The sequence below is a fragment of the Eleginops maclovinus genome, chromosome 20 (assembly GCF_036324505.1).
Source record: "Eleginops maclovinus isolate JMC-PN-2008 ecotype Puerto Natales chromosome 20, JC_Emac_rtc_rv5, whole genome shotgun sequence".
Classification (NCBI taxonomy): domain Eukaryota; kingdom Metazoa; phylum Chordata; class Actinopteri; order Perciformes; family Eleginopidae; genus Eleginops; species Eleginops maclovinus.
Window position 1 is genome coordinate 4931759 of NC_086368.1, and position 27020 is coordinate 4958778.

At 38.1% G+C, this 27020-nt stretch overlaps 1 protein-coding gene across 1 annotated transcript in view; it reads right to left on the reverse strand.

Moving 5' to 3' along the window:
- Window positions 1-1974: 1974 nt before the first annotated feature.
- The window catches only part of LOC134883617 (glutamate receptor-interacting protein 2-like), a 177995-nt gene continuing 152949 nt past the window's right edge, over window positions 1975-27020 (reverse strand). Inside the window, exons 13-25 of the mRNA XM_063912076.1 lie at window positions 26292-26437; window positions 24572-24652; window positions 21427-21490; window positions 20728-20873; window positions 17521-17665; window positions 14223-14362; window positions 12919-13113; window positions 11969-12125; window positions 9845-9959; window positions 9190-9385; window positions 8796-9019; window positions 5745-5891; window positions 1975-4707 (exon numbers count right to left, since the gene is read on the reverse strand). Of these exons, the coding sequence (XP_063768146.1) occupies window positions 4543-4707; window positions 5745-5891; window positions 8796-9019; window positions 9190-9385; window positions 9845-9959; window positions 11969-12125; window positions 12919-13113; window positions 14223-14362; window positions 17521-17665; window positions 20728-20873; window positions 21427-21490; window positions 24572-24652; window positions 26292-26437 (1921 nt within the window). The 3' untranslated portion in view covers window positions 1975-4542. The remainder of the gene's footprint in view (window positions 4708-5744; window positions 5892-8795; window positions 9020-9189; window positions 9386-9844; window positions 9960-11968; window positions 12126-12918; window positions 13114-14222; window positions 14363-17520; window positions 17666-20727; window positions 20874-21426; window positions 21491-24571; window positions 24653-26291; window positions 26438-27020) is intronic.

The following is a 27020-nucleotide window of genomic DNA, read 5'->3' on the forward strand; positions in this document are numbered from 1 at the left end:
CATACAGGAACACATATACAGTATACAAATATTACCGTACGACCCTGGTACACACTTTCCCTCTCAGACACACTGCCATGTGCAGTAGTATGGCGACAGCCAGTCTTGTTTCTATAATCCACAGATAATAAGGGTGAAGTAAGTTTTTGCAGAAATAAGAGGAAACACGAGGACAGTAGGTGAATGAGGTGAAAAAATCCCCGCTGTAATCAAACAGAACAAAAATAAGCGAGGAGAAATTGGAAGTGGTTAACGAAAAGTCATAAAATGTTCAGGTTTGTATACGGCATATTGGTATGGTAGTAAACTAGCAGCATTGGAGCTACAGTGGTATGCAAAAGTTTGGGCACCCCTCTGAGATTTCATGACAATTTGCTTTTCCTTTATAATAGAAGATCACAGCAACAACATTTGTTTTCCTACAAAGATGTAGACGTTTTAGTGTTTTCCAGACCAAAATTCTTAGGGTAGCATTACATAGTTTTATTATAATAAAATAAAATGCAAAAAATGGGATGTGCAAAAGTTTGGGCACCCTTATAAATAGCATTCATTTCAACACCTGTACGGATTTATAGCTGACAGGTTGCTGCACAAAATTGCTTTGATTAGCTCATTAGACCTTCAATTACAAAGACAGGTGGAACCAATCATGAAAAAGGCTATTTAACAGAGGTAATAGCTGGCTGTGCCTGGCCTAGGTTCTTTCTTAGGGAGTGGCAAGATGGGGACCTCAAAACAACTCTCCACTGACCTGAAAGCTAAGATAATCCAACATTATAAATTAGGAGAAGGGTACAAAAAATTATCTGACAGGTTTAAACTGTCTGTCTCCACAGTCAGAAACGTAGATGGAAGGCCACAGGAACAGTCCGTGTGAAGGAAAGATGTGGTAGGCCGACAAAAATAGGGGAAAGGCACAGGCGAAGGATGGTGAAAATGGTCACAGAGAAGCCACAGACCACCTCCAGAGAACTACAACAACATCTGGCTGCTGATGGTGTAGTTGTTCACCGTTCCACAATCCAGCGTACTTTGCACCAGGAAGAGCTCATTGGAAGGGTGATGTGCAAAAAGCCTTTCCTGAGTGTTAATCACAAGAAGAGTCGCATGAGGTATGCAAAAGCACATCTGGACAAGCCAGAAGCATTTTGGAACAAAATACTGTGGTCAGATGAGACCAAGATTGAGTTATTTGGTCATAACATGAACAGGTATGCATGGCGAAAAAAACACACTGCATTCAATGAAAAGAACTTGTTGCCCACTGTAAAATTTGGTGGAGGATCTATCATGTTATGGGGCTGTGTGGCTAGCACAGGTACTGGAAAACTTGTTAAAGTTGAGGGCCACATGAATTCCTTACAGTACCAGGAGATTCTTGACAAGAATGTTCTAGAGTCAGTCACAAAGTTGAAGCTACGCCGGGGTTGGATTTTTCAGCAGGACAATGATCCTAAGCACCGATCAAAATCCACCAAGGAATTCATGCAGAAGCACAGGTACAATGTTCTGGAATGGCCATCCCAGTCCCCAGACCTTAACATCATTGAAAATGTATGGATTTATTTGAAGAAGGCTGTCCATGCACGGAGGCCAAGAAACCTGACTGAACTGGAGACGTTTTGTGTGGAAGCATGGGCCAAAATACCACCTGCCAGGCTTAAGGGACTTGTCTGTGGCTACAGGAGGCGTCTACAGGCCGTTATTGCAGCAAAAGGAGGCAATACTAAATATTAATGGAATTATTTCTTAGGGGTGCCCAAATTTATGCACATGCCTATTTTTGTTTGAATGCACATAAACATGTTTCTGTTTGACCAATAAAAGTTATTTCACTACTGAGATGTTTCTGTTACCATAAGGTATAACATATGTTAAAATGAAGTTGCTGCTTCAAAAGCTCAGCAAGTGACAAACTGATGCAGTGGTTTTCCTAAGGGGTGCCCAAACTTTTGCATACCACTGTATTTTAGGCACACTGACAGTTGGAGCCCTTCTAAGTTTCAAATTAGCATTTGAATCTTCATCAAAGCTTGTGGAAGCTTATTGCTTTTTTAATTTCCCTCAATTTTGGAGGAATTTTCAACAGAAGTGAATCATTTGTTTAATAAATTTGCACTTCTGACTTGCGTTATCTCCAGAGCAACAGCAGCCAAATCTTATGGGTATTGTAGTATGAAGTGCCATATGCCATGCCAAACTGATGGACCAAACATGATTTTCTCAGAAAAAACATTTGAAATATTTAAAAGAAGCGGGAAATCATTGAAAGGGTTATTAAAGTATATGGAACATTTCATGTTTTCTTTTTCAATCACAATGAGGACATCATTAAAATACCACAATGGCAATTACTTGAGGAAGGTGTTGCTCCTACTACTCTGAAGCTCCATGTACGTATGTTGAAGGACCATTAGTTGCATTTATTTGATCTAAACTCGCTGCAATTCTTTTCCTAATAGACAAATGCCAGGTTACTGTGCAAAATGCAATCTAAAGTTCATCCCAAATTGAGCTGGATGTAATGTGCATCCCCCTTTTCAGATATACCCAGTAAGATAGAAATGTGTAGACAAACAAATATACCTGTACATTTGAAACAGAGATGCAGAATGTCACATCCAAACACACAAACACATGAAATACAACATATTTCATGTCCTTGTGTTATCTGTGCATAATGGCTCTGTTTAGTAAGAAAATATCCTGTAAACAGCATCCATACTCTTCAGCTTCATAACAAATTCAACCTCTATGCAGATGATGCAGTCCACTTCATTCATGATAGTTGTGCTGCAAATAGGTCAGTCCTCCTACAAAGTCAAACAGCAGTTAGTGTTCATGGTTGATCTATACTGTAGATGTCATTCATTTGAGGTGCTATGTGAAGCATGTTTGCCACAACTTGGTATTTATTAATTTCTTGCTTTCAGTAATCTTTTTAAATCACCTTGTTGTTCACACTGTAGGTCTGCACAAGGGAAGCAACTACCTATCTAAGAATCTAGTCAAATAATAATTCAAACTTTGCTATGCTTGTACTTTTTACTATCATTCGTACTGAAGCAGCAATATGTGCTAGATTAAAATGATATCAGTCCAAGTGTGAAGCATAAACGCTAAATTGAATCTTGCAGGAGAAAACGTGAACTCTACATAGTGTGATCTACTGTTAAGACATGTATCTTTGGCTCTTTTGTTATTTTTGAGTCAGTGCTCGTGGTCAAATGTTTTTGTATGTAAGGGGAAATTACAAATGTCCCCAATAGTCTGTATTCTTTAATGTTAAATCAAGTACATATTTTGTGCTTTATACATCTTTTGTATTATTATCATTAAAACTAATGAGGTACTAGATATATCGTAAAAAGTGCTTCACAGACACCTTAAATTAAACAAATAGTTGTTTTTTTCTGATTATTGAGAACCCTGACCATGACCAATGCTATTTAAATTGCATACATATTAGCTACTGCTCTTTGACTTTGTAGTTCAGCAATAAGCGGAGTCGATACCAACCCAGCATTCAAAGACAACTGTCTTGACAGATTGGGAAATGTAAATTGGCAACTCTTCCAGCAAAAAAAAAAAAGGTCAATAATCTAATAAAAGGTGCATTTCCATAAGCACAGCTGCCCCATTGTTGAAAATGTTTAAGCAATACAAATCCTTCCCTTTTATTCCCTTCCCTTAGATGATTGGATAATAAAAATTAAAAGTTGGCAGTTGTGATGACATCAGTGTCTTGACCTTGTAACTATGGCACACATTTATATACATCACTGTGCTGACCCCATTATGTGCAGAGGTATCTAACATAGTCAAACTTCATGCGCCAGCTGGAAAGAGAGCTCATCTTGAGGTTTCCAGGAAATAACTCTTCAAATTGAGCAGATTCTTAGCAGCAGTATGGACTCTCACAACGGCTACATTGTAGAAACTGTTGGTTCAATCTTAATAATGAGCAATAATAACTTTTCAAGACAAAACAAATAGAATCTGCAAACTGAGCAAGGCAGTTTGAGCACTAGATGTTTTTAAGAACCTTGCATTAAAAATAACCAAAATTACATCACCCAAATTGCAGGTTTCTATGATTATTTTTAAGTAAAAATAATATTTAAAGAGTCAAAAATCAGTTAATGGCTGGTTAAAGTGCCAAAGAAGTGATTGTTTATGTTGGAACAACACTGAACCACCAGCCAGCCTTAATGAGAGTGTCCCTGGTGGTTTCTCTGCACGATCCCAGTGCTTCCATAGTAAATAATATTGTATGACAGCAGTTCTACCCAGTGTGAATGTGAAGGGGTGATTGTGTGAGCATGCAATTCACAGTGTGTGTTTGTTCCTGAAGGAGTCTCTGTGTTTGAGTAGAACTATTGCAAGCCGGTGGAGTGTGGTGTAGGTTTGGGCCAGTTCCAGTTGCAACTTCATCACCAGTTATTGTACATCCCCTGCCAGTGTGGCAGAGTGTATGCATGTGCATGTACAGTATGTCGAGAGATTTATCTGACCCTCTTTGTTGTGTGTGTTTGTGTGTTACAGGTCTAGATGATGGTCAAATGCGTTGTTATTGTCCTCTGCGTCGTCATCGTCATTAGCCAGTGGGTTACGACTGATGACCAGCTCCAGTCTGTCCCCGGCCTCTGTGATCAATGGCACCGCCAGGCAGCAGTCAAAGTCCCTCGTCCTTACGTGGTTCACCTGGACAAAGACGGGAGCGGCAGAGAAAGGCTGCTTTTGTAAATTATACTGTTGTTGGTTAGCTGGCTAACACAGAATGGGAAAAGCTTTTGCTTTGTGGATGATTCCTGATTGCAACCACATTTTGTCATCATTCCGCACGTATCCGTTTGTGGTGGTAAGATGTCGGAAAAGTCAGACCAACAGAAATTAAGATGTGTGTGATATTTTTCCTGGTGATATTCTGCCAGGCCTTTACTGCATGTGTCTTCACTTCTTGCTTGTGGCAAGAGATATAAAGGCTAGATCACTTATTAAGGGACTGTTAACATGCAGCGTTTTTAACACTTGAGGCACTTGTTGAGGCACTTTGATTGGGCTGTAGATGCTTACTGTTGTTCCAATTTTTTCACGGCAACTCGGGTAAGTTGCGCCGACATTGTTAAGCGACCCTGACAATCTAACTGTATAAACACGTGTTCTTCCTGGTGTTGTTTTTTAAATATGTAATGAAAACCTGCCCATGAGACACCTGTATCTGTCTCAGCTCTGTCCCACTCTACTTTGTGTCTATGTTTAGGTGTGTGTGCGTGTTACCCACCAACATTTGGGAAATAATAACAGTAGATATTAATGATCGTGCAACATTTTAGCAGAGGTGCAAATGAAATTGATAGAGGTGTATACAGTATGTATGTCTATGTATAGATCTTTAAATTCTGAGTATTGCTCCCACGTTCCAAAATTCTTTCAACTCTGTGAGCAGCTGTCAGGCCCTTATCATGTCTTGAAAATAGTAGGTTATGAAAGCTGGTGCGCCATATTGTCACCACTCTCTCATTTGAGCATGCCTGCAGCATGTCTAAAGTGAAGAAAATGGGAGTCTGAAGTTTTTACAGCGATAATAGAAGCTGCATTTAATTTGTCTTAACCTGTTAGGAATATATGCCACTCTCCAGCTGCTTTGTCATATTCTTGGAACTTTGAATGAATAGGTTTTGGGTTTCACAGTCTTTGCCCAGAAATTAATAATATAAAATAGATTCCCTTTACGTTACCTGCAGGATCCTGTCATAGGGTCTGAGGCCCGCTCGGTCTGCAGGCCCGTCAGGTCTGATCATGTTGACATAAACTCCTTTCTCCAAGAAGCCGTCAGACACGCTGAAGCCAAAGTCATCAATCTCTGGGTCCTTTATCACAGTTACCTACAGGAAACAACACAATGATGTGAGATTGTTCTAGAAAATATTGGCTGACTTAAAGTAAAGCATTAGTACATCCAATTAAACAACAACCCATAACAATGGTCAGCAGGGGTTGTTTCAAGGGTTCATGACACACAAACAACAAACCTGCATTAACTGAAATATGGTGTCACATCTGATAACACAATGTTTCCTGGTAAAAGTGGCTTCCAATGATAACAGCTGGCCATTAGCTTAAAGTGAAAAACTTGGTCAGGAAATGATTGGTCAGCGACTCAACAACTTAACCACCCATTATGTCTCATCATGTTTCAGAAGTGAATTGACATCATGCCTGATGAAAAAATAGCTACGGTGAAGGTGATGTTGGTTTTGAGTTTGGAAGAAAAAGCAAAGCCTATAAATGAGGAGAGACTGCACTCAGTGGTAACAATAACCTTTACCCTAACCCTAATCAACAGACACTGAAAGTTAGTCAGAATTGCTAGAGCCCTTGCTGTTGAAACTCAGCATGTCTTTTTTACCTGGCAAGGCTTTTTATTAATTTTTCCCTATTTTTAAAGAACAGTTCAAAAGATAGAAGATAGAATCAGAGGATGAAACCCTCTTTATTAGTCACATACAGTGGGGTAAACAAGTATTTAGTCACCCACCAATTGTGCAAGTTCTCCCATTTAAAAAGATGAGAGATGCCTGTAATTTTTATCATAGGTACACTTCAACTATGAGAGACAGAATGGGGGAAACAATCCAGGAAATCACATTGTAGGATTTTTAATGAATTAATTGGTAAATTCCTCTGTAAAATAAGTATTTGGTCACCTACAAACAAGCAAGATTTCTGGCTCTCACAGACCTGTAACTTCTTCTTTAAGAGGCTCCTCTGTCCTCCACTCGTTGCCTGTATTAATGGCACCTTTTTGAACTCGTTATCAGTATAAAAGACACCTGTCCACAACCTCAAACAGTCATACTCCAAACTCCACTATGGCCAAGACCAAAGAGCTGTCAAAGGAGACCAGAGACAAAATTGTAGACCTGCACCAGGCTGGGAAAACTGAATCTGCAATAGGTAAGCAGCTTGGTGTGAAGAAATCAACTGTGGGAGCAATTATTAGAAAATGGAAGACATACAAGACCACTGCTAATCTCCCTCGATCTGGGGCTCCACGCAAGATCTCACCCCGTGGGGTCAAAATGATCACAAGAACGGTGAGCAAAAATCCCAGAACCACACGGGGGGACCTAATGAATGACCTGCAGAGAGCTGGGACCAAAGTAACAGAGGCTACCATCAGTAACACACTACGCCGCCAGGGACTTAAATCCTGCAGTTCCAGACGTGTCCCCCTGCTTAAGCCAGTACATGTCCAGGCCCGTCTGAAGTTTGCTAGAGGGCATTTGGATGACCCAGAAGAGGATTGGGAGAATGTCATATGGTCAGATGAAACCAAAATAGAACTTTTTGGTAAAAACTCAACTCGTCGTGTTTGGAGGAGAAAGAATGCAGAGTTGCATCCAAAGAACACCATACCTACTGTGAAGCATGGGGGTGGAAACATCATGCTTTGGGGCTGTTTTTCTGCAAAGGGACCAGGACAACTGATCCGTGTAAAGGAAAGAATGAATGGGGCCATGTATCGTGAGATTTTGAGTGAAAACCTCCTTCCATCAGCAAGGGCACTGAAGATGAAGCGTGGCTGGGTCTTTCAGCATGACAATGATCCCAAACACACCGCCAGGGCAACGAAGGAGTGGCTTCGTAAGAAGCATTTCAAGGTCCTGGAGTGGCCTAGCCAGTCTCCAGATCTCAACCCCATAGAAAATCTTTGGAGGGAGTTGACAGTCCGTGTTGCCCAGCGACAGCCCCAAAACATCACTGCTTTAGAGGAGATCTGCATGGAGGAATGGGCCAAAATACCAGCAACAGTGTGTGAAAACCTTGTGAAGACTTACAGAAAACATTTGACCTCTGTCATTGCCAACAAAGGGTATATAACAAAGTATTGAGATGAACTTTTGTTATTGACCAAATACTTATTTTCCACAATCATTTGAAAATACATTCTTTAAAAATCCTACAATGTGATTTCCTGGATTTTCTTTTCTCATTCTGTCTCTCATAGTTGAGGTATACCTATGATAACAATTACAGGCCTCTCTCATCTTTTTAAATGGGAGAACTTGCACAATTGGTGGCTGACTAAATACTTTTTTGCCCCACTGTATGTTGAGCGCAATTCTGTAATTCTAACACTTTAAATGCTAAATTGACATTGTTTGAGATGAATTTGTGATGTCAAATTGACATTAACACATTTCCCATTTTGGACTTATTAGCTAACATTACGCTGTTATATGTGGTTGCTCTTAACATTGGCAGTGATTCATTTGGAAGTGTCTCCTTCTATTTATTGTTGAGGTTCCTTGACCTCAACAATAAATAGTTTGATTATTTAATTATGAATTAATAGTTTTCTTTAGGATTGACCATTAGGCCATCTACAACAATTATAGCTTTTAGATATTGTGTGATGGTAAATGTAAAGCTGTCTTAACAAAGAGAAACAATGTCAACTTTGCATCAAGTATCATTTTTTCCGCGGTGCATAACGTCCACAGATATGATTAGACTAGTAGTTATAAACTGTGGTAAAGAAAGCAAATAATCATATTTTTTAAAATGCCAAATTATTTCTTGAAGCTGAGTTAAGTCTCTGCACTGAAACCTAGATAAACAAGACTGTAACATAAAACTCTTGCTAACAGCACATCCCACTCTCACTACTGGTTCTTGTTCTTAGTTTTCACCCTACACTAAAGCCCTTAAATCAATATACTGTATATATCAATTCCTAATCAAGAACAGACACCACATCCTGTCTTCAGACGGTTTGGACTCACTTTGTGCAGCTCCAAAGGCGTTGGGGAAAGAATCCCCTGCATCTCCTCTTTGATCCGACGAGACTCCCACGTCCTCTCTGACACTCTCAGCGAGGCTTTAGGCTTGGACTCATGGTGCAGGAGGGATTGGCTATCTTGGTGGATGTAAGCGCCCTGGTGCATGTGGGCCTCATGCTGCAGGTGGGCTTCATGGTTGAAATGGGCCTCCTGGAGCAGGTGGGCATCTGGGTGGAATTATAAGGTTAATACAACAATTAAAAATAAATATTATTTCAGTTCATCATTATAATTCTTCCCAAATTAGAAACATTTTGTGTTAGCCTATAAAGTCCTATACTATGAGCTTGGGATGCAACCACCCCTGCCACACACATTACATCTGCTGTTTACATACCTTGGTGGAGCTGAGCCTCTTCATGCAGGTGGGCCTGCTCGTGCAGGTGTGTCCCCTGGTGGAACAGGTTTCCCTGGTGCAGGAGAGAGTTCCTCCGCATGGGGCTCATCCTGCTGTGGCTCAGTATGGGCTCAGCTTGAGGCTTGTTAGCACCTTCTACACCCAGACTGATGGCTGTTCCTGTCATTATTGACGCCTGCACACCAACACACACACAATTAATTGTCCACTGAAGCTTCTCATTTGTGAGCGATACTGATTTAAAAACATTAGCATATCAAGGGCTCATCTTGTTTGATTAGCTAAATAGGTTTGGATGATAGTGTGGCTGAGGATACTTAATATCACTAATGCTTGCATATTGATCTTAAGCATTTACAATATCTCCATACATTTTTTGGGGGTTGTTACCAAAAGCTGATATCCTATGTTGAATTATGATAGCAAAGCTATAGAAGGACTGTCAAATCCGGCTGGATTGTGCGTAAGTATATCATTTGGGGAGAGTTTTGTTCATGTTTGATGCTACTGCTGAAATGCTATTGTAACCAACAGCTAATTTGTTTGTGGTATCTCTAGGGTTCAAGCATTTTGCTGAATAAAGCTTAGGACTTGTTAATCTAAATTGGCGGAGGATGCTTGCATGCTACTTGACCTCAATCTCTCGGAGTAGTTCAGATTGGCCGCAAGTCTCCAGATCCTCAAGCGCCTGACACCAGAAACTGTCATCTTGATCCAACATTATACCGTCTGGTTGTTGGCCAATGAATCTGTCACATACAAACAAAATGTAACAAATATGTAAAGTGTGCTTTTTGTCTATACATAAGCATTTTATTTTTCCTTGAAAAGCGGTGGAAAAAGTACTCCAAACTTTTATTTAAGTACAACTAGCAAAACCAAATTATAAATTAAAAAGGTATTGCAATGTAAAAGGTCTGAAAGAGGACAAGTGCTCTTTTTTTAAGTTCATATTTGTATTTTTTGCTTCAACTGTGACATGTTAGCATGCTCTAATGTTCAAAAAGAAATTGGCCTGTAGTCAGTAAAGGTGCAAGTGTGACATAATGATGTCACTGTGTTACAGAAGTAAACAAAGGAATCCAATGGAGGCATTACAGACAGGGGGGGAATGAGTGGTAGAGAATCTACCTTTGTAGGGAACACAGGGATTTTAGCATTTGGAGACCATTTACAAAAATCTATACAGCACACTACAAGAAATGGAAAACCCAAAAAGCATAATAGGGCCTGTTTGAATGTACCAAAAATAAAAGTACTTTATACTGGACGTTTCCGAAATACATGTATATATATTAAATGCCTGTATATTTATTATTGATGCAGTTTTCTTCACAGCTGGTAGGTGAATTTAATTCTTATATATACAGCAAGTTCCTATCTTAACCTAAAATGACATGTCCCTGTTTATTTATTAGTTGTTTTATATTCTGATAAAGTATCTATAAAGTGACTGGTAACCAATGCTGTCAAATAAATTCAGTGGAGTGGTATAAAGTATAAAGAACAACACTTGAAGAGTAAAGAAACTCGACTACATTCCACCACAGCTTAAAATATTAGGATTATGTGACTAAATATGAGTCATTTTAATAATGTGTACTGTGGAATTGAGTCTCCACATACAAGCAGAAATGAACGTGGTATGTGAAGACAGAGCAGTGTTAAGACTGTTTGTTCTGGTTAACTGCATCATGAGTAATGTTTTAACACTGAGCGTCCTCGGCTGACAGCATTAATTCAGTTTCACTGTGCAGCTGATATTTTTCTCACCTCATCCTCACTATCTGTCTCTCCAATCCCCATTAGTGTTATATAACCCCGGGTGAATGTTGCTATCCTCACAAGGATTAACCTCCTGACTCCTCACACTGACACAAACACTGCTCTGTCAGTTTCACCGGCCACATGACTCCACTTCCACACTGAAATGTCCAACACAAACAATGTGCTGACACTGGCACAAGAAATGAAATGTAAATACTGGATTGTATAATTTAGACACCAGAGTGATGAAAAATGTAGTTATTTAATAAATGAGAAATACATTAAAAAAAGATTTCTATTATATATTCATATCGATTTATCATAAAAAATGTATCATCTTTTGGTTTTGGAATTTGAAAACACCACCCTGGGCCCAGAGCTTATGCTGGCCCTTTTGTATGAAAAATACAATTAATTGACTTAATTTCACTAAAGAGGAATTTCCAAAATTGCAAATTGTCACACATTTTCATAGTTTTGGCTCTGAACACCATCACTTTTTTTAAAGGCTGAACAGTGTAATAACTATTTTTCTCAATCTTTGATTCAGATCTCAGGACAGTGATAGGCGGTGTACATTTACTTGGTATGCAACCAGCCCTAATATAAATGTATAATTACCATAATGTAAGGAAACAAGTGAATAATTGCATTTTATCGATCTAGTCGTTTACAAAAAAAGCTTAAAAGGATCACATCAATGCCCATTTTCTTAATCTTTGGATATCAGCTTTACTACTAAACTATACTATACTATGACGATTAATCTGTACATCATTTTCTTTCAATAAATCAGCAACAATCTTAGTCAGTGCACACCTGCATGGTCGATGAGATGCAAGAATGAATGGAAATAAATATCCTGCTAAACAAATATATCTGAAATCGTGTTTCACATGTCATCGTGTTAGCATGCATCAAAAAATGGTCGGATAAAGCATAAAGGATACCAAAATGATAGTTAAAAAGACCAAACAAGGTTCAGTCCTACCCCGGTGGTTTGTCCCAGTCATCCTCACTGAAGCCTCCGTCACTGAACGGGTAGTTCTTCCGGCGACCTGGTGGAGGTGTGGTGCTGCGCTGTTGCTTGGCGCTACGCCACTCATGGGGGTGGAGGGCAATACCAGCTGCCTGGTGGTTGTATGTACCTGCAGGATGAATAAAAACAACATGAAGTGCTCATTTATAGATTGACATCATACTGTAGGAGCAACCGGTGAATGTAAAGAAATGTCGGGGTCAGAGCACTGGTGGCTAAAAGCAACATGCTACATATAGCGCTAGCAAAGCAGCGTGGGGGCATGCGCTACAGTGATTCACAGATACAATAAAAATGACTAATCAATTAAAAGCTGATCAACCCCACTCTAAGGATGATTTTAATCTCTGGACTTTAATCACGTTTAAAGTGAGTCATTATTTGGTAAATTGTGTGGCAACGTTAGCTAACTTCAATTGACTCAACAACACTGACAAAAGCAGTGGCCAACAGGTAAAGATTAAAGGATAGCTTTGAATGGCAAACTAATTCCTAATATCCATCCATTGTTTTCTTGCCACGACGTCTGACATGCTACAAATGTTCCCGGGCCAATCGAGCTATATGGCAGCCCTAAAGAGCACTTTGATGTGATATGATTCGGAGTAAAAAGGCAATTTTGTCCTTTCACCATCTATATTTTTCAATCTAGGGTGACAGTTGCTCAGTCTGCTTTTGAACCAAATTGAAACTTGTTTAAGTCCCGAGAGAAGCAAAGTTTGCTCTGATACCTCCCTGTTATGCATGTGTTTGTTCACGTGTTTCAGGTGTACTGTATCTTTTGTAACAACAGTTAGTTACCTCTTGTGGGATTTATCTAGTAATGTAGGGCAGATGGAGACGCGGTTTGGGCTTCCTTCCCCCTGTGGGATTAATACATTTCCTCTTCCTCTAAAGCTTACCCTGGCTGCCATATCCAGCATCCATCCCTGAGCCGTCCCATGATTCCATGGCAGAGTCCACGCTGGGTATGGTTGTTGAGTAAAGCTCTGAGAGCTTATTGGTCTGTTGGCTGTCCGTCAAATCATCCTCTTCAGTGTCACTGATCTCGTTTTCCGTTGTGTCCTCTGCCTCTGCTGCCTTCCTATCCTCTATATCTTTGAGAAGAGAGAAAGGCTAAAGTTAATCCATTAAATGATCATTAAACAAAAAAGAAAATGTTGATGGTAAGTCAGAAGCCTTCATTTCTATATTTTAAAATGCAATCAAAACCTTCTAAGAGTTTAAAAAGTTCTTAATGGTCATGACTAACATCACCACTTCTCCTTTGTTTGATGATAGATAGAATCGGAGGATGAAACCCTCTTTATTGTCACATACATGCACACAGCAGAGCACACACAGTGAAATTGGTCCTCTGCATTTAACCCATCCTAGTACTAGGAGCAGTGGGCAGCTATCGTGCAGCGCCCAGGGAGCAATGGGGAGGGGGGATTGGAGGTGTCCGGTGCCTTGCTCAAGGGCACCGCAGCAGGGCCTAGGAGGTGAACTGGGACCTCTCCAAGTAGCAGTCCACTTTCCATATTTCAAATCTGTTTGGGGACTTGAACCGGCGACCCTACAATTCCCAGTCCAAGCCCCTACTGACTGATCCACTGCTGGACCGACTGAGCCACTGCTGATGTCCCTTGTACTAACTCTAAGGTTCTCAACAGCGCGCTTTTGTATTATTCCAAAAGTCCCCAAGATAATATGGGATAGCTGCTTTGATATTTTTTTATTGTGCATTTGTTTATTATGCATATGTATATATTAATAAACATCAGTATGTATTTATGCATTTTTAATTGAGTCTTAAAAAAGAAATATATATATATATATATATATATATATTGTATATACTGTACATGCATATATTTTATAATATTATCAGTATTATTGTTCATATATTTATTAGCTTATTATATTAAATGTTTTAATTGTATTACATGTATATATTTTTTTCATCTTAATATATAAATATATACTGTATATATATATATATATATATATATATATATATAAATATATATATATTTGTTTTGATTATGTCTTATTTCTGACTTACTCATACTAAGTGGGTTAAGTTTTGGATCATTTTATTTTATTTATTATCTTCTCTATGTTACCATCATGTACTATGCTGCATGTGCGTGAATATGTTTTATCCTAACATATTACTTAGTAACATATTCATCTTTTTTACTATCACACGGTTCATACATACTGTCAAGTTGTTTTTTGATCTTGAGGGTGACGGTCTCCCCAGCCATCTGCAGCAGGTGGATGGCTTCACTCAGGGGCTTCCCTTTCAGACTGACACTGTTGATAGCCAGGATCCGATCCCCTACATGAATAGCCCCTGTCCTGCACACACATGAAAACATAACACCCACACCCAGGGGGAAACAAACAGAATAATGCACAATTAGGTACTATGCTCACAACACCAGATGACTATCACACATGAGGTAGGGATACGTCATAGTTGATTAAGATAATGATTTAATATCATGAACGCTGAGACCACAGTTTATATTAAATACAAAGGGGGAAGTCAAGAGTAAAAAAGGCAGACACATTCTAATTTGATAATTCTAAATAAAAAAGAGTATGAAATTTGAATTACAGACTTATTCCAAAACACACTGTACAGTATGTGCAAGTTCAGACTGGCTGTGTCACATGTTATTTACAGAACACAGTATTATATACAAACCGAAAACATAAGGGTTCAGCTTTCAAGGGATACTGTCAATGTTTACAGATCAGATTTAGGAATTTATTTTTAAGTTATGAGTGTTTCAACTTGATTGACTCATCCACATTTAGTCCCATTATCGCCAGCCACTGCCTGAAACCAGAGTAAATGCAAACCACTCCTTTATCTCGCAGCATACTTTGATACAGATATTAATGCTTTTGATTACTTATCTCATGCATGTTCATGGAATAATATATAAAACTTACATGCCTAAAACATACAGAGCGTAAGTGATTAAAGCCAGAGAAGTGTGTGTTTTGTGAAGCATTTTTATCCATTTTATATCTTGAGTTTCTATTTAATCAAGCTGATTTAGTAATACCAAAGCTCACAATGTGTTAAAAGAAAAACGAGGTTGGTTTGAACATTGTTCATGAGCCACAGAATACTTTATTTGGGGTTAATTGGTTTTGATGACAGTTGCTTGATTTTAGGGTGCAATAAAATAAAAGATACATTTGAAAATAGAACACAAATATTCAACAAAAAAAAAGCTCAAGTAAAGTAAAAATGATACAAATAAAAATAACAAATTAAGACTTTTATTTAAAACATAGAACATTTAAAGTCAAATTTCCAATAAAAATGAAATAAAATAAAAAGCAGTTATTTGAATTGTAGTAGTCAGGAACGTCCCTCTATATCATAAGTATTTGTTGTTGTTTTCTTTTTTAATTTGTTCATTGAATATTTTATTATTTTATTCCGTTTATTTCTTTTTTTTTTTCTTTTACATTTTTGAGCTACATCTGGTGTAATCATGTATAATTGTATTTAAAATGTAAAAATAAATTCAATAATAATATAAACATGCTTTCATCCAACAGGTCTGTTTCATCGACAAAGACAGGAAATAGAAAAATGACATCACAAACTCCAAGTTACTTTGGGTGTGTTATGGTGTAGTAAAGCGCTCGCCTGTTATTAAAGCAGAGTTTATATAAGCTGCATTTACCAGTGGATGATTATGACTCAGAGAACCATTACGTCATGTTCTGTTGAGCCCTGTTGCTGTGCACACTAGCTGCTGTGCCACCTCTCAGCATCATGTTTCTCGTTATCTCATCTGTCATCGACTCGTCTCGTGGAACCTGCTGCACACTCAGCTGCTGCAGGGGAATCCCTCTATTTACTGCCCGAGACATCTGCTATTATTTCTCCAAATAAGGTTTTACCCCACTGCTTCATGATGCCTAAATAAGGCGGCCCAGTCTGGCTGAAGTTTCCTTATGTGCCGGAATGATCAAAATATAGTTCTTGATATGAATCTCACGTACACAAGATGACTTCACTTCGGATCATTTAAATGGGACAATTCTGACTATGTTTTTTCTAATTCAGCAACCGCGCTTAAGAGACAAAAGGTTGTGACCCTAATTTCACTGTTAGGACCTTAGACACCAAAGCGGATAATTGTTTTTCTGACTGAGGAAGGAGGAAGCTGTCTTTAATCTATAGCTCTGCTCCATCAGTGCAAGTTCAAGCTGTGGGTCGCAAGACCATTTCTGTGGGTCAGCAGATTTCTGGGGAAAAAATAATTCCGACTGGGTATGGGCCTTACAGATTGACTGAAGCACACAATGGGCTAAAAGACAAACTAAGTTTGTGTGAACATTTTTCATGAGCCCCAAAGAATCCGCACCGGAAAACTTTATTGGTGGGAATAGTTGTCTGTGACAATCAAAAAGAAACTAAAAGCTAAAATGTAATCTTGTTCTATTTTCATTTATTTTATTTTGTTTATTATTTTAGAATAAATATCTTTATTTTATGTTTCCCTTTTTTGCAAGTTGTTAATTTAGCTTTTTTCTTTATACAGTATGTATATTTCTGCTCTATTTGTTTATTTATATTTTATTTCATTCTAAAAGTCACCGAAACCAATATCCTGCAAATAAAGTATTATCTTGTTATACACATGAAGAATAATTCCAAACTATATAACAATCATTTCTTTAGTGTTTCAATTATTTCTGTGAAAGGCGCCTTAAATAGTGTAGTTTGGTATACTGTCTACTGTTGACCCCTAACACACATGTGTAGTGAGTCCCCTTCCTCAAAAAGCCCAAAACAGGGCTGACGTTTCAGCATTTTAAACTGACTTAGGTTACTTTTATCTGTGTTTTATTAGCAATCTGCTTTCTTGCCTTTGTTGTTTCAACGTTTATTTCAGCTTTATTGTTCAATAAAGCTGAAATAATTATAGTTCCATAGTACTTATAGTTGCGTAAGACTTCACATGGTGCCTGATCACAAATATTTACCATACTAAGTAATGGGTTAAAGTGAAGTTAAAATAGGTATTTGTTACATTTATTTTGTCCTGTAAACCTTTTATTTTTGAAATGTAAAATAATATAAAATACTTCTTTGAATAGTTCTTTGTATACACCTTTTTATACCAAAGAAAATTCATTGTATTTGGACATCTACTTAATTCACCTGATTCTGATCCATCTGTTGAAAACATAGCAATAAACTGATTCATAGGACAATCATTTCTTTAGTGTTTCAATTATTTCTGTGAAAGGCGCCTTAAATAGTGTAGTTTGGTATAATGTCTACTGGTGTAATTTCATTTAGTTATACAACGGTACTGAAGCAGTATTTAACAATGTGAAAAACAAAACAATTATCTCCAGCTGCTTCTCTACTGCGCCAAAACTCTCACTGGTTTCCTAGATTCCTCAGAAGAGACAGCGTGTGTGTGTGTGTGTGTGTGTGTGTGTGTGTGTGTGTGTGTGTGTGTGTGTGTGTGTACCTCTCAGCCAGGCCTCTCTTGGTCAGGCCGGATATAGTGATGGGGTCAAAGGGCTCCTCGGTGCCTGAGATGGTGATGCCCAGAGGGCCCCCATACCTCTTCAACTCCACTGTGTAGATGATGCTGCCCGACGTCTCCTGCTCATCTGAGAGAGACACACACACACACACACACACACACACACACACACACACACACACACACACACACACACACACACACACACACACACACACACACACACACACACACACACACACACACACACACGTGTTACTCTAATGTTTCAACTCCAATGAGTAGATGATACTGCCTGAGACACATACACACACACTTGTAACTTGCTTATTCTTTATCATGTTATCTGTTCATGTGAAATGCACACACACATCCTCCTTAGAGATGCCAGCTCACGAAAAAACCTACTACTCATAAGTGCACATTCACACACACACACACACACACACACACACACACACACACACACACACACACACACACACACACACACACACACACACACACACACACACTGACACAAATCTCTTCAGCTTACTTGCTGATTTTTCATCACGTTATCTGTTCATGTGAAACAAAAAACACACACACACACAAATGCTCTCTTTCCAGAAGTGGGTCAAACTGTTCCCGAACCAACACTGGTGAGGAAGAGGCAGTTTCCATGGTAACTGGAAAAGACTGCCTTGTCATCATGTAGCAGAAACACATAATCTCTGCAGTTTAACATACAGTGTGTGTGTGTCTGTGTGTGTGTGATCACATCCTCCGAGTGATAATCTGGCAAGATCGCACAATCCCTTCCGGTATCCGCTGTGTTGAGTACATTTACTCAAGGATAGTATAATTTCTGGGTACGTGTACTTTACTGGGGTATTTCAATTTGTTGCTACTTTATACTTTTCCTCATCTGCATCTCAGTGTGAAATACTGTAGTATTACTATTATTTGACACCTGTGGTTACTTTTTAAATAAATGACATATTGTGTTTTCACTACGGGACACAAAATATGCTCTACATTAACAAATAACAACACTTAAAAAAACTCTTACAAACAGGATAACATAATATTCTATAATAATGCAACTCAAATCACAAAAGAGCAAGAATCTGAATCTGTATTCTGCATTTTGTATTCATACTTCTAATGGAGTCATTTTAGACTGATACTTTTACTGAAGGAACTTAAAAGATCTGAGTATCATTTTCACCACTAGGTATTCATGTGTGTTCTTTTCCTATGTAAAAAAACATCTCTGCATATCCTGGATGATTTAATTTAAATGAACCTATAATTTACACAGTTTTCAAGAGGTTGGCTGTAAGGTCAGTAACGCGTACATGACGAAGTGATAGAGCACTGTCGTAGGAGCAACTGTCCTGCGCTGGTTTAAAATATACCATTACATCACCAGGATATAATATTCCTACACATTTTTTTATTATATCCATTCAATGTCTTGTTTTCCCTTTATGCTTTTTCTTACTTGTTTCCTCCTTGATCACTGAGATGGATAAAGATACATTTTATGATGATCATTTAAAACTACATCAGGAGCGCTTGAGCTGTGGACAGCAGCACCACCTGGTGCTCAAACACTGTCAGTGCATCTTCTTAAAACTTGCCTGCTGAGCTCATGATTATACAAATATTTGTTTTTGTCATTTGCTTTGGCTTATTCTTGAATCAAAATTATTTTTAGCAGAGATATAAAATATTTAAACAATTAGTCCACAACATACTTGAAATATGTCATTCATTACTTTAGAGAGATGTGGATGGGTTTGTTCTGGCACATCTTTGTAAACAAGTAAAATTGTCAACATTTTGACCAGAGCTTGCTGTTATTCTTTCATCCTTTGAGCCATAGTATGTTATACCGCCCATTCAATAATCAAAAGGAGGCATAAAGTATTTTTGATAAATATTTAAGACATTGAGTCATGTATGCATTGCATCATGTCATTTGTTAGATGCTTCTCTCCAAAGCGACCTACATACATTCAATACACTGGGCAATCCCCTCAGACTTTTACACTTGGGGAGAAGTCTCAGGGACACAACGACATGCTGTCTGCAGTGGGGACGGAACCAGTGTCCCCCTGATCCAAAGATCAGCGCACTATCCCACTGTGCCACAGCCTATGCATACTATGGGTGTGTTTTTATCCATTTTTCTGCTTTCAGTATGAATGACGGGTGCTTTGTGTTTTTTGGTCTTGTCTGTTTTTCCCCCCTCCTGTCTTCTCTCCACCTCATACTCACCTGGCCTAAATCAACAGTCAGCACACCTGCCCTGCAATCAAGCCAGCTCCAGAACCTAACCCTTTTGCAACAGCCAGTCTCTGCCGGGTCGCTGCCATACATGGTTTGCTGTGTGCCAGGCTTCCAGCGTTTGAAACTAGCATTGTGCCAGTCTGTTACTAGTGTGTTTTTGCCTGCCTGCCTTCTTTCATAACACCAGCTCTCCGTTTCCCCCAGGAGAATCTGCAAGTACATTCAGCTCCTCCAGCCAGCCTGCCCGCTCCTACCCCGGATCCTTTTTTTCCCTCACCACTACACTTACTTCAGCCCACAGGATTCTTTCAATGAAATTACTTTTTTCAACTATCTGTTTGTCCCAGTGTCTGTCCTTGGGTTCAGTCTCAGAAGCCTGACAAAGGGGGCCAGGCGATAACATCAGAATAATGCTGACGGAAATTTTTGGCCAGAGTGACATGAGTGAAAGGAAGTTGACCAAGGTTAGCGAAGAAATGAGAACTAGAAGAACACAGTACTCATCATTTTGAAGACTGCAGTCTTTTCCAATTTGGCTTAGGTTTCTTTTTTTGGCACTTGAAAAATCAATCTGAAAAATCAAAGATGTTTGTTCCTTTTACAACACATGTGCTACAGAAATACTGTACATGTACCATACATTTAAAAATGTGCAAATCCTTATTCAACAATCTTCTTTTGGACAGTATTGACTTGGAACAGCTTCAAACATCTAGTCCTTCAACAATAAGAATAATAAACAATGATAATGTTACCGCCAATTTACTGAAACAATAACAATTGAAGCATCAATAAAATGTTTTGGGTGATTAGTTGCCTTTTGGGACTTTACAGGAGTCATGTTGTCCCACAAAACAAGTTGTTGATTGCACTTTGGAGAGCTTTAAGACTGGGGACATGCACATGTACCAGAGTTGTCTTCATCTTTGCGTATTTTCAGTTTGACCAGCTCCTCACACTGCTGCAGGATCTGCTCTGCGTCGTCTTTGGAACAGTTCTCCAGCCTGATGTTGTCGATGGCCAGCAGCTTGTCCCCGGGCTCCAGAGTCCCTGTTCTGAGGAGAGACAGGAAACAACGAAAAAAGAAAAATATGGGACCAGAAACTTTATTCATAATGGTTCAACTGCAGCAGCCTTTATCAGATGTCTGTCAAAGTGTACAGATATAACAAAGACAGTGAGATACATTGAGGCAACAGGTGTGAGATCTCCAGAAGAATATACTATAATATATCGCAGTATAATTAAAACTTAACGTAATAGAATGTATCCTAATAGAATAGAATAGAATGCAATATAGTAGATACAATCTGATAAAAACAATGCAATATAAAATAATATAATGTAATAAAATAAAATGTAATATCATTTTATATCAAATAAAAAAGATACTATAATAAACTATAATATGATATAATATAAAATAACATTTTATGATGTTATGATATGATATAATTAAATACAGTATATAAAATAATACAATATACTATGATATACCATAATGCAACAACATATTAAAATATGATATAATATCATGCACTATAACACAACAATATAATATGATATACTATAGTACAACAATATATATTATATAGTATAATAATATACCTGTGGGCCATGCTGCCCTTCTTGATGTCAGAGATGATGAGGGGCTCTCCTTGCTTATTACTGACTGTGGAGACAACAGCAAAATAAGTGTTTAAAGCATTTCTGACAAATATGCAGCTGTGGAATCTAACTAAAAAACATTTACTGAGTATTGTATTTATATACCATTTTGAAATACTAGTACTTAACTTTAGTATTGTGTAATTATAATTATTCTTCTACTACTTTATTCTTTAAAAAGGGACATACTGTGTTTTTACTCCACTCAGATTACTATTTGCATTTGAAAAACATGCTAAACTTCAAACCAAATTACTTTTCTAAAGATTACAGCAGGGAAATATTGGAGATAAAAAAAGGTCAAATCATCAATCATAGAGAAAGTCCTCAACATCAGTAATATGACCATCACATCTGTGTTTGTCTACTCATTCAACGCTATAAACAATCTGTGTCAATAACACAATCAGATATGGAGGCTCTTTTAATGTAGTTCTTTTACATTTGACGCCTTAAGTACAATTTGCTGATATATTTTGTATGTAGAAGTATTTTTGATATTGTATGGGTGCTTTGATTCAGTAAAGGACGTGAATACTTTGCCTTTTTAATACTGTAAATTGCAAAAAAAGAATGAAGGCCAAAATTATTTGATATAACAAATTAAATTGGCTGAAATATTTTCTAAAATGAGTTGGAGCATGGAGCCATGAATAGTATTTTTCAGAAGATGGCAGTATTGCACCATGCTGTCTCAGAGCCAGCCACAGTACAGCCTGATATTCATAATTTATGAAGTAAAACTGCAGAGGTGTCCGACACCAATCAAACCTCATTCACCAACATCATTTTTAGTATACAGAACATAAACATAGCCTGCAGCCATTTTCTCTTTCCTTTGCACTTTTATGCTGATGAATAAGTCTGAGTCTCTTGTACTTGAATTGATTTTTTGTTACTTAAATAATTCTACGTCTTTAAATCGAACCTTTCTAATGTTCACACAGCTTAACAATATTACAATGCAATAATATAACATATATTATTATTCTGAAATGGGTTATGCTACAGGTACTTCTACTGTGGTACTTCAACTACATATTGAAATTGTCATACTTGTACTTTTATTTTATGTTTTGTATTTGACTATATATGTATACGAGTATTTCAACACAGATGGTTTTTTTTTAAAATAAAAGACTGACAGTGCTAACACCTTCACAGATTCATCAGCCATCTGAGGAATCTTTTGTATAATTTTCTGTTCATACATGCTACTTAATCTTTGAAATACTTACAAATGTATTCATATATCTTTAGTCAAAATATTAAAAAATGTGTCAGGTTCAACAGTGTACCAGCCACTGAGCTCAAACTACTTAAAATACAACAGTTCTTGTTGGCACACTTCAATAAACACACTTTCTAGATGAATTATTAGTATTGCCACTGTAGCAGACCAGCATTGAAGCTTCCCAGTGAAGTGTTAGACTTAATCACTTATTATAATAAAGCCCCTCAACAGCAGAACATAAATAGCATTTCTGACTTCAACCACTATAAGACCTTCAAATAAAAAAGTGAGAACATCGGTGTTGGTTGGTTACTGCATTTAAATATCATGTTGGTCGTAAACACAGCAAGGGTACAGTTATATTGATACCCCACACATCACAGAAATGTGGGTATTAATGTCCTGCTCTTTCTGCCTCAACTTTCCTGGGAAGAGTCCTTGAAAGACTTTGGAACGCAGCCACAGGGATTTTCTAACTTTCAGACAAGCTTTAGTGAAGTCTGGTGATAAGACCTGACTCGTGATGGGATTAAGGTCAGAGCTCTGTGCAGACCAGTCCAATTCTTGCACTCCAAACTGGGAACACTATTTATACAGACCTCTTTCTCTGCGTACATGTAGATAACGGAAAACTGTTCCAACAAAGTTCTGTTTAGAGGACTCATTTAATGCAGTAGCATTACAAGAGGTCTGCATTAAACTTCGAAAAACTATGGTGGCCGACAGGTTCAAATGTCGGCCCAGAACACCTCCATTAGGAGAAATGCAATGCAAATGAAGAAACATATTCACCACCTTCACGAAACATGCGCAGAGTTGAAAAGCGCTGAATAAACGAAACACTTGAAAAAGAAAACTTGGCAAACAGAAAACTCTGCAAGAAGCTCAAAACACAACAGAAAGGGGATACATAAAAGTGATGCACATAGCTGGGATCGGACCGCTTGTTGAGTTTTGGGGATTATAAAGTTGGCCAACTGTCACTTTCACTGGAAACTTGCCTAAAATGTAAGTTTTATTGGTTTATTTTAACAATGTGATGAAATTATTCCTTCTGATATTATTGCGGACCTACGGTAAGCTATCTAGCTAACGTTGCGTAGCGAGTCATTTGTAATATACTGAAAAAATTATGAACACACTAACTCTGCAAACAGAGATGGTTGGCGAACTTTATAATCCCTGAACGCCAACAAGCGCTCCAGTCCCAGCTGTGAGCATCATGTGTTAGTGTCCCCGTTTCCAGTGTGTTCTGAGAGTCTTGCAGCATTTTATAATTTGTACTGTTTTCTTTTCAAAGTGTCTGGTGAATGCAGCACTTTAAGTAAGTGCTGCAAATGTTTCATGAAGTGGGTGAATGTTTTCCAAATGTTTCACATGAATTGTCAAGATGCATGTGTTTTTGCACATTTGTGATGTTAAATTTGTATCATTTTTGAAACTGCAATGGAAGTGTTTTCGGCTGATTGCACCTTTCGGCCACCGTATATATCTGACAAGAAAAACAAAAAAGGACAATGTGTAGACAAACTGTGGCCATATGGTATGAAGAAAAAACAGACTTTGAGTGTGGTCTGGTAGGTTTAATTTGAATTAATCCAGCTTTTCTGCAGGCTATAGTCATCTAAACAAAAGTGTGTGTGTGTGTGTGTGTGTGTGTGTGTGTGTGTGTGTGTGTGTGTGTGTGTGTGTGTGTGTGTATGTGTGTGTGTGTGCGTGTCTGAAAAAGTGCAGGGTGGTCTTTAAACATTCAAACATCCTGCCAGCAGTTAAACATAAAAATTATATCATATGAATAACGTTTGGTATGTGTGTGTGTGTGTGTGTGTGTGTGTGTGTGTGTTGTCCCACCACTGATGGTAAGCCCCAGCTCCACTCCTCTTTTCTTCGGCAGCTTGACGTGGAATGTACCACTGCTCGGCACCACGGACTCTGAAACACAAACACATGAAGAAAAGCCATTATAATAAAGAAGCAAGAAATAAGTCTTTTTCAACCCGCTTAACATTTGTAATTACAAGGCTTTCAGCTCTTGCTCTTATCTCCTCTGAATTGCTCTCCTCCGGGGCAAACAGAGACTCCAAATCCTCACTGTTTGCAAGCATGAGTCAAAATGCTAATTCCAGCCGTAAAACAACTCGACATCCAGGCACAAACATGACGAGTTATAGGCCAACACTTAGACTGTTTTAACCAAGCTATTGAGTCACTTCAGGATCATTGAACATTGCCAAGACGCGCTTATCATTCACTGACAGGATAAATGTTAATTTCTTAATTACTCACTGGCTGTGTTTACTCATTACATGATACAACAAATGATGCCAAAACAGCATAACAATATTTTATAATGTCATAGAGCTACTCAGCCACTCCAAAATATACATTGTCTATAACAGCTTATCCTAATGTTTTAAAGACGACATCATGCTAGTTTATAGATTGATATTGGTATTATGTCTCTACTGGGACATGTCTCCATGCTTTAATGTTCAAATAGCTCTTTATTTTTCTCATACTGTCTGTGCTGGAGCACCTCTTTTCACCCTCTGTCTGAAACCAGAGCCCAGGGGGGGAGGGGGGTTGTATTTACATGCATAAAACGTAATATATTACAGGAAAGGGAAAATCCCCCAAACCATAATACAGTCCATAGAAAAAGGTTATCCCCTAAAAATATAAATTCAAATGTGGGATCCAGCGTACCATAAGAAACATATTCCTGAAAAAACATTTGAAATGAGTTTAATCTAAAGGATGGAATATTAGGTTCTTATCTACATATGTATTTCTGGCATATTTTCTTGTACCAACCATATATATGATGCATTTTGGGGATGAAACTCATTCCACAGGTCACCTTTAAATGCTACTTTTCAACAAGGTCAAGCCACGTTGGGTTGAAGATTAATCCAAAAAGGTCAAGATTATACAACAGTTAAGAAGTCAAAGTGAGGAAAAGCAGCAGATGTGTTTTGCCTACAGGTCCTACATATTAAATACTGCTTGGAAATATATATTCAATTCAAAACAAACATCAAATTCCCCTTTGAAGAACTTGGATTGATTGACCCTTTCTCTGTGTGTGAGTTCAACAAGGCATGCAATGCACCTTTTTTCAATCTAAAATCAGAACTAATGACACAGCTGCAGGGTATCTGTGTGGTTGTTTCACTTTCATCGGGTTAAAAGCATGCAGACAAGGCCGTGCCCTGCAGTGAAGAGCTGTAATTACACTCTGTCCACAAAGCTCTCAGCAAATGAGACCAGTGATCATGCTCTCTGCGCAAATTTGTCTATTTAAACATCCTCCAACAAAACTGCTAAATACTTGCTGAAAAAGAAAGCTGTTTATAACATTTGCTCTCCAAATTTCCTATACAAAAATGGTTTAAATCCTTATAGATGAGCAAAGAATCCAAATAGTTTTAAGGATGTTGCACGATAATCCATAGTTGACATGATCTTAAATAAAGTGACAGGGTAAACGTAATAAGAAACCTAATATAGAGGAAATACATCTTGGTGTAAAGGAATCATAAAACAGAAATCTGGGGACGACTTCACAAACCTGCTACATCAAATTCGATCTCCAATGAGACCTTATTGGTCAGCGCCGCGTCTCGGAGAAGCTGATTGGCCTCTTCTAGTGTTCCGTCTTCTGTGGGGATCCCATTAATCGACAGGAGGCGGTCTCCAACCTGCAGCAGGCCACACCTACAAAAGGAGTTACCATGGTGATGTCAGTAAGATTAGATACCACGAACATTTCTTCCCCTAATAGGACCTGAATATCACTTGGTAAAGTAACAGTGGTTCTTTTTAAAAACTACAGCTCCCAAGTTTTTCCAGTGCAGTAGCATTATTCAGAATCAGGTTAATTGACAGGTATGTTTACAGATAAAAAGGAATTTAAATGAATGAGGTAATAAAAACGTAATAGGATCAGTTTTTGGATGAAATTTGGGTTTAAACCAGTTTTTGGGATCTTTTAATACAACATATGATTTTGTTTTATTCTATCTATTTCTATATAGACCCTTTTAAATAATCACTCCAACTCGAAAGCGTTTCAACATTATCTGGAAGAGCTGCATGTGAGAATGCAAATGCCCGAATCATTTCGACAATCATTTGACATTACCCCTTCATCTTCCTAGTACAACATTTGTCCTGTGTGAATATAGGTGCTTATTCTCCAGAGAATGTACTGTGACTGGGCCTTTCGATGATGCTCCCATAGGGCTGCAATTAAGCGGGAGAAACAAACATCAAAGGGTAAAAAAGAGGGGTCATTTAC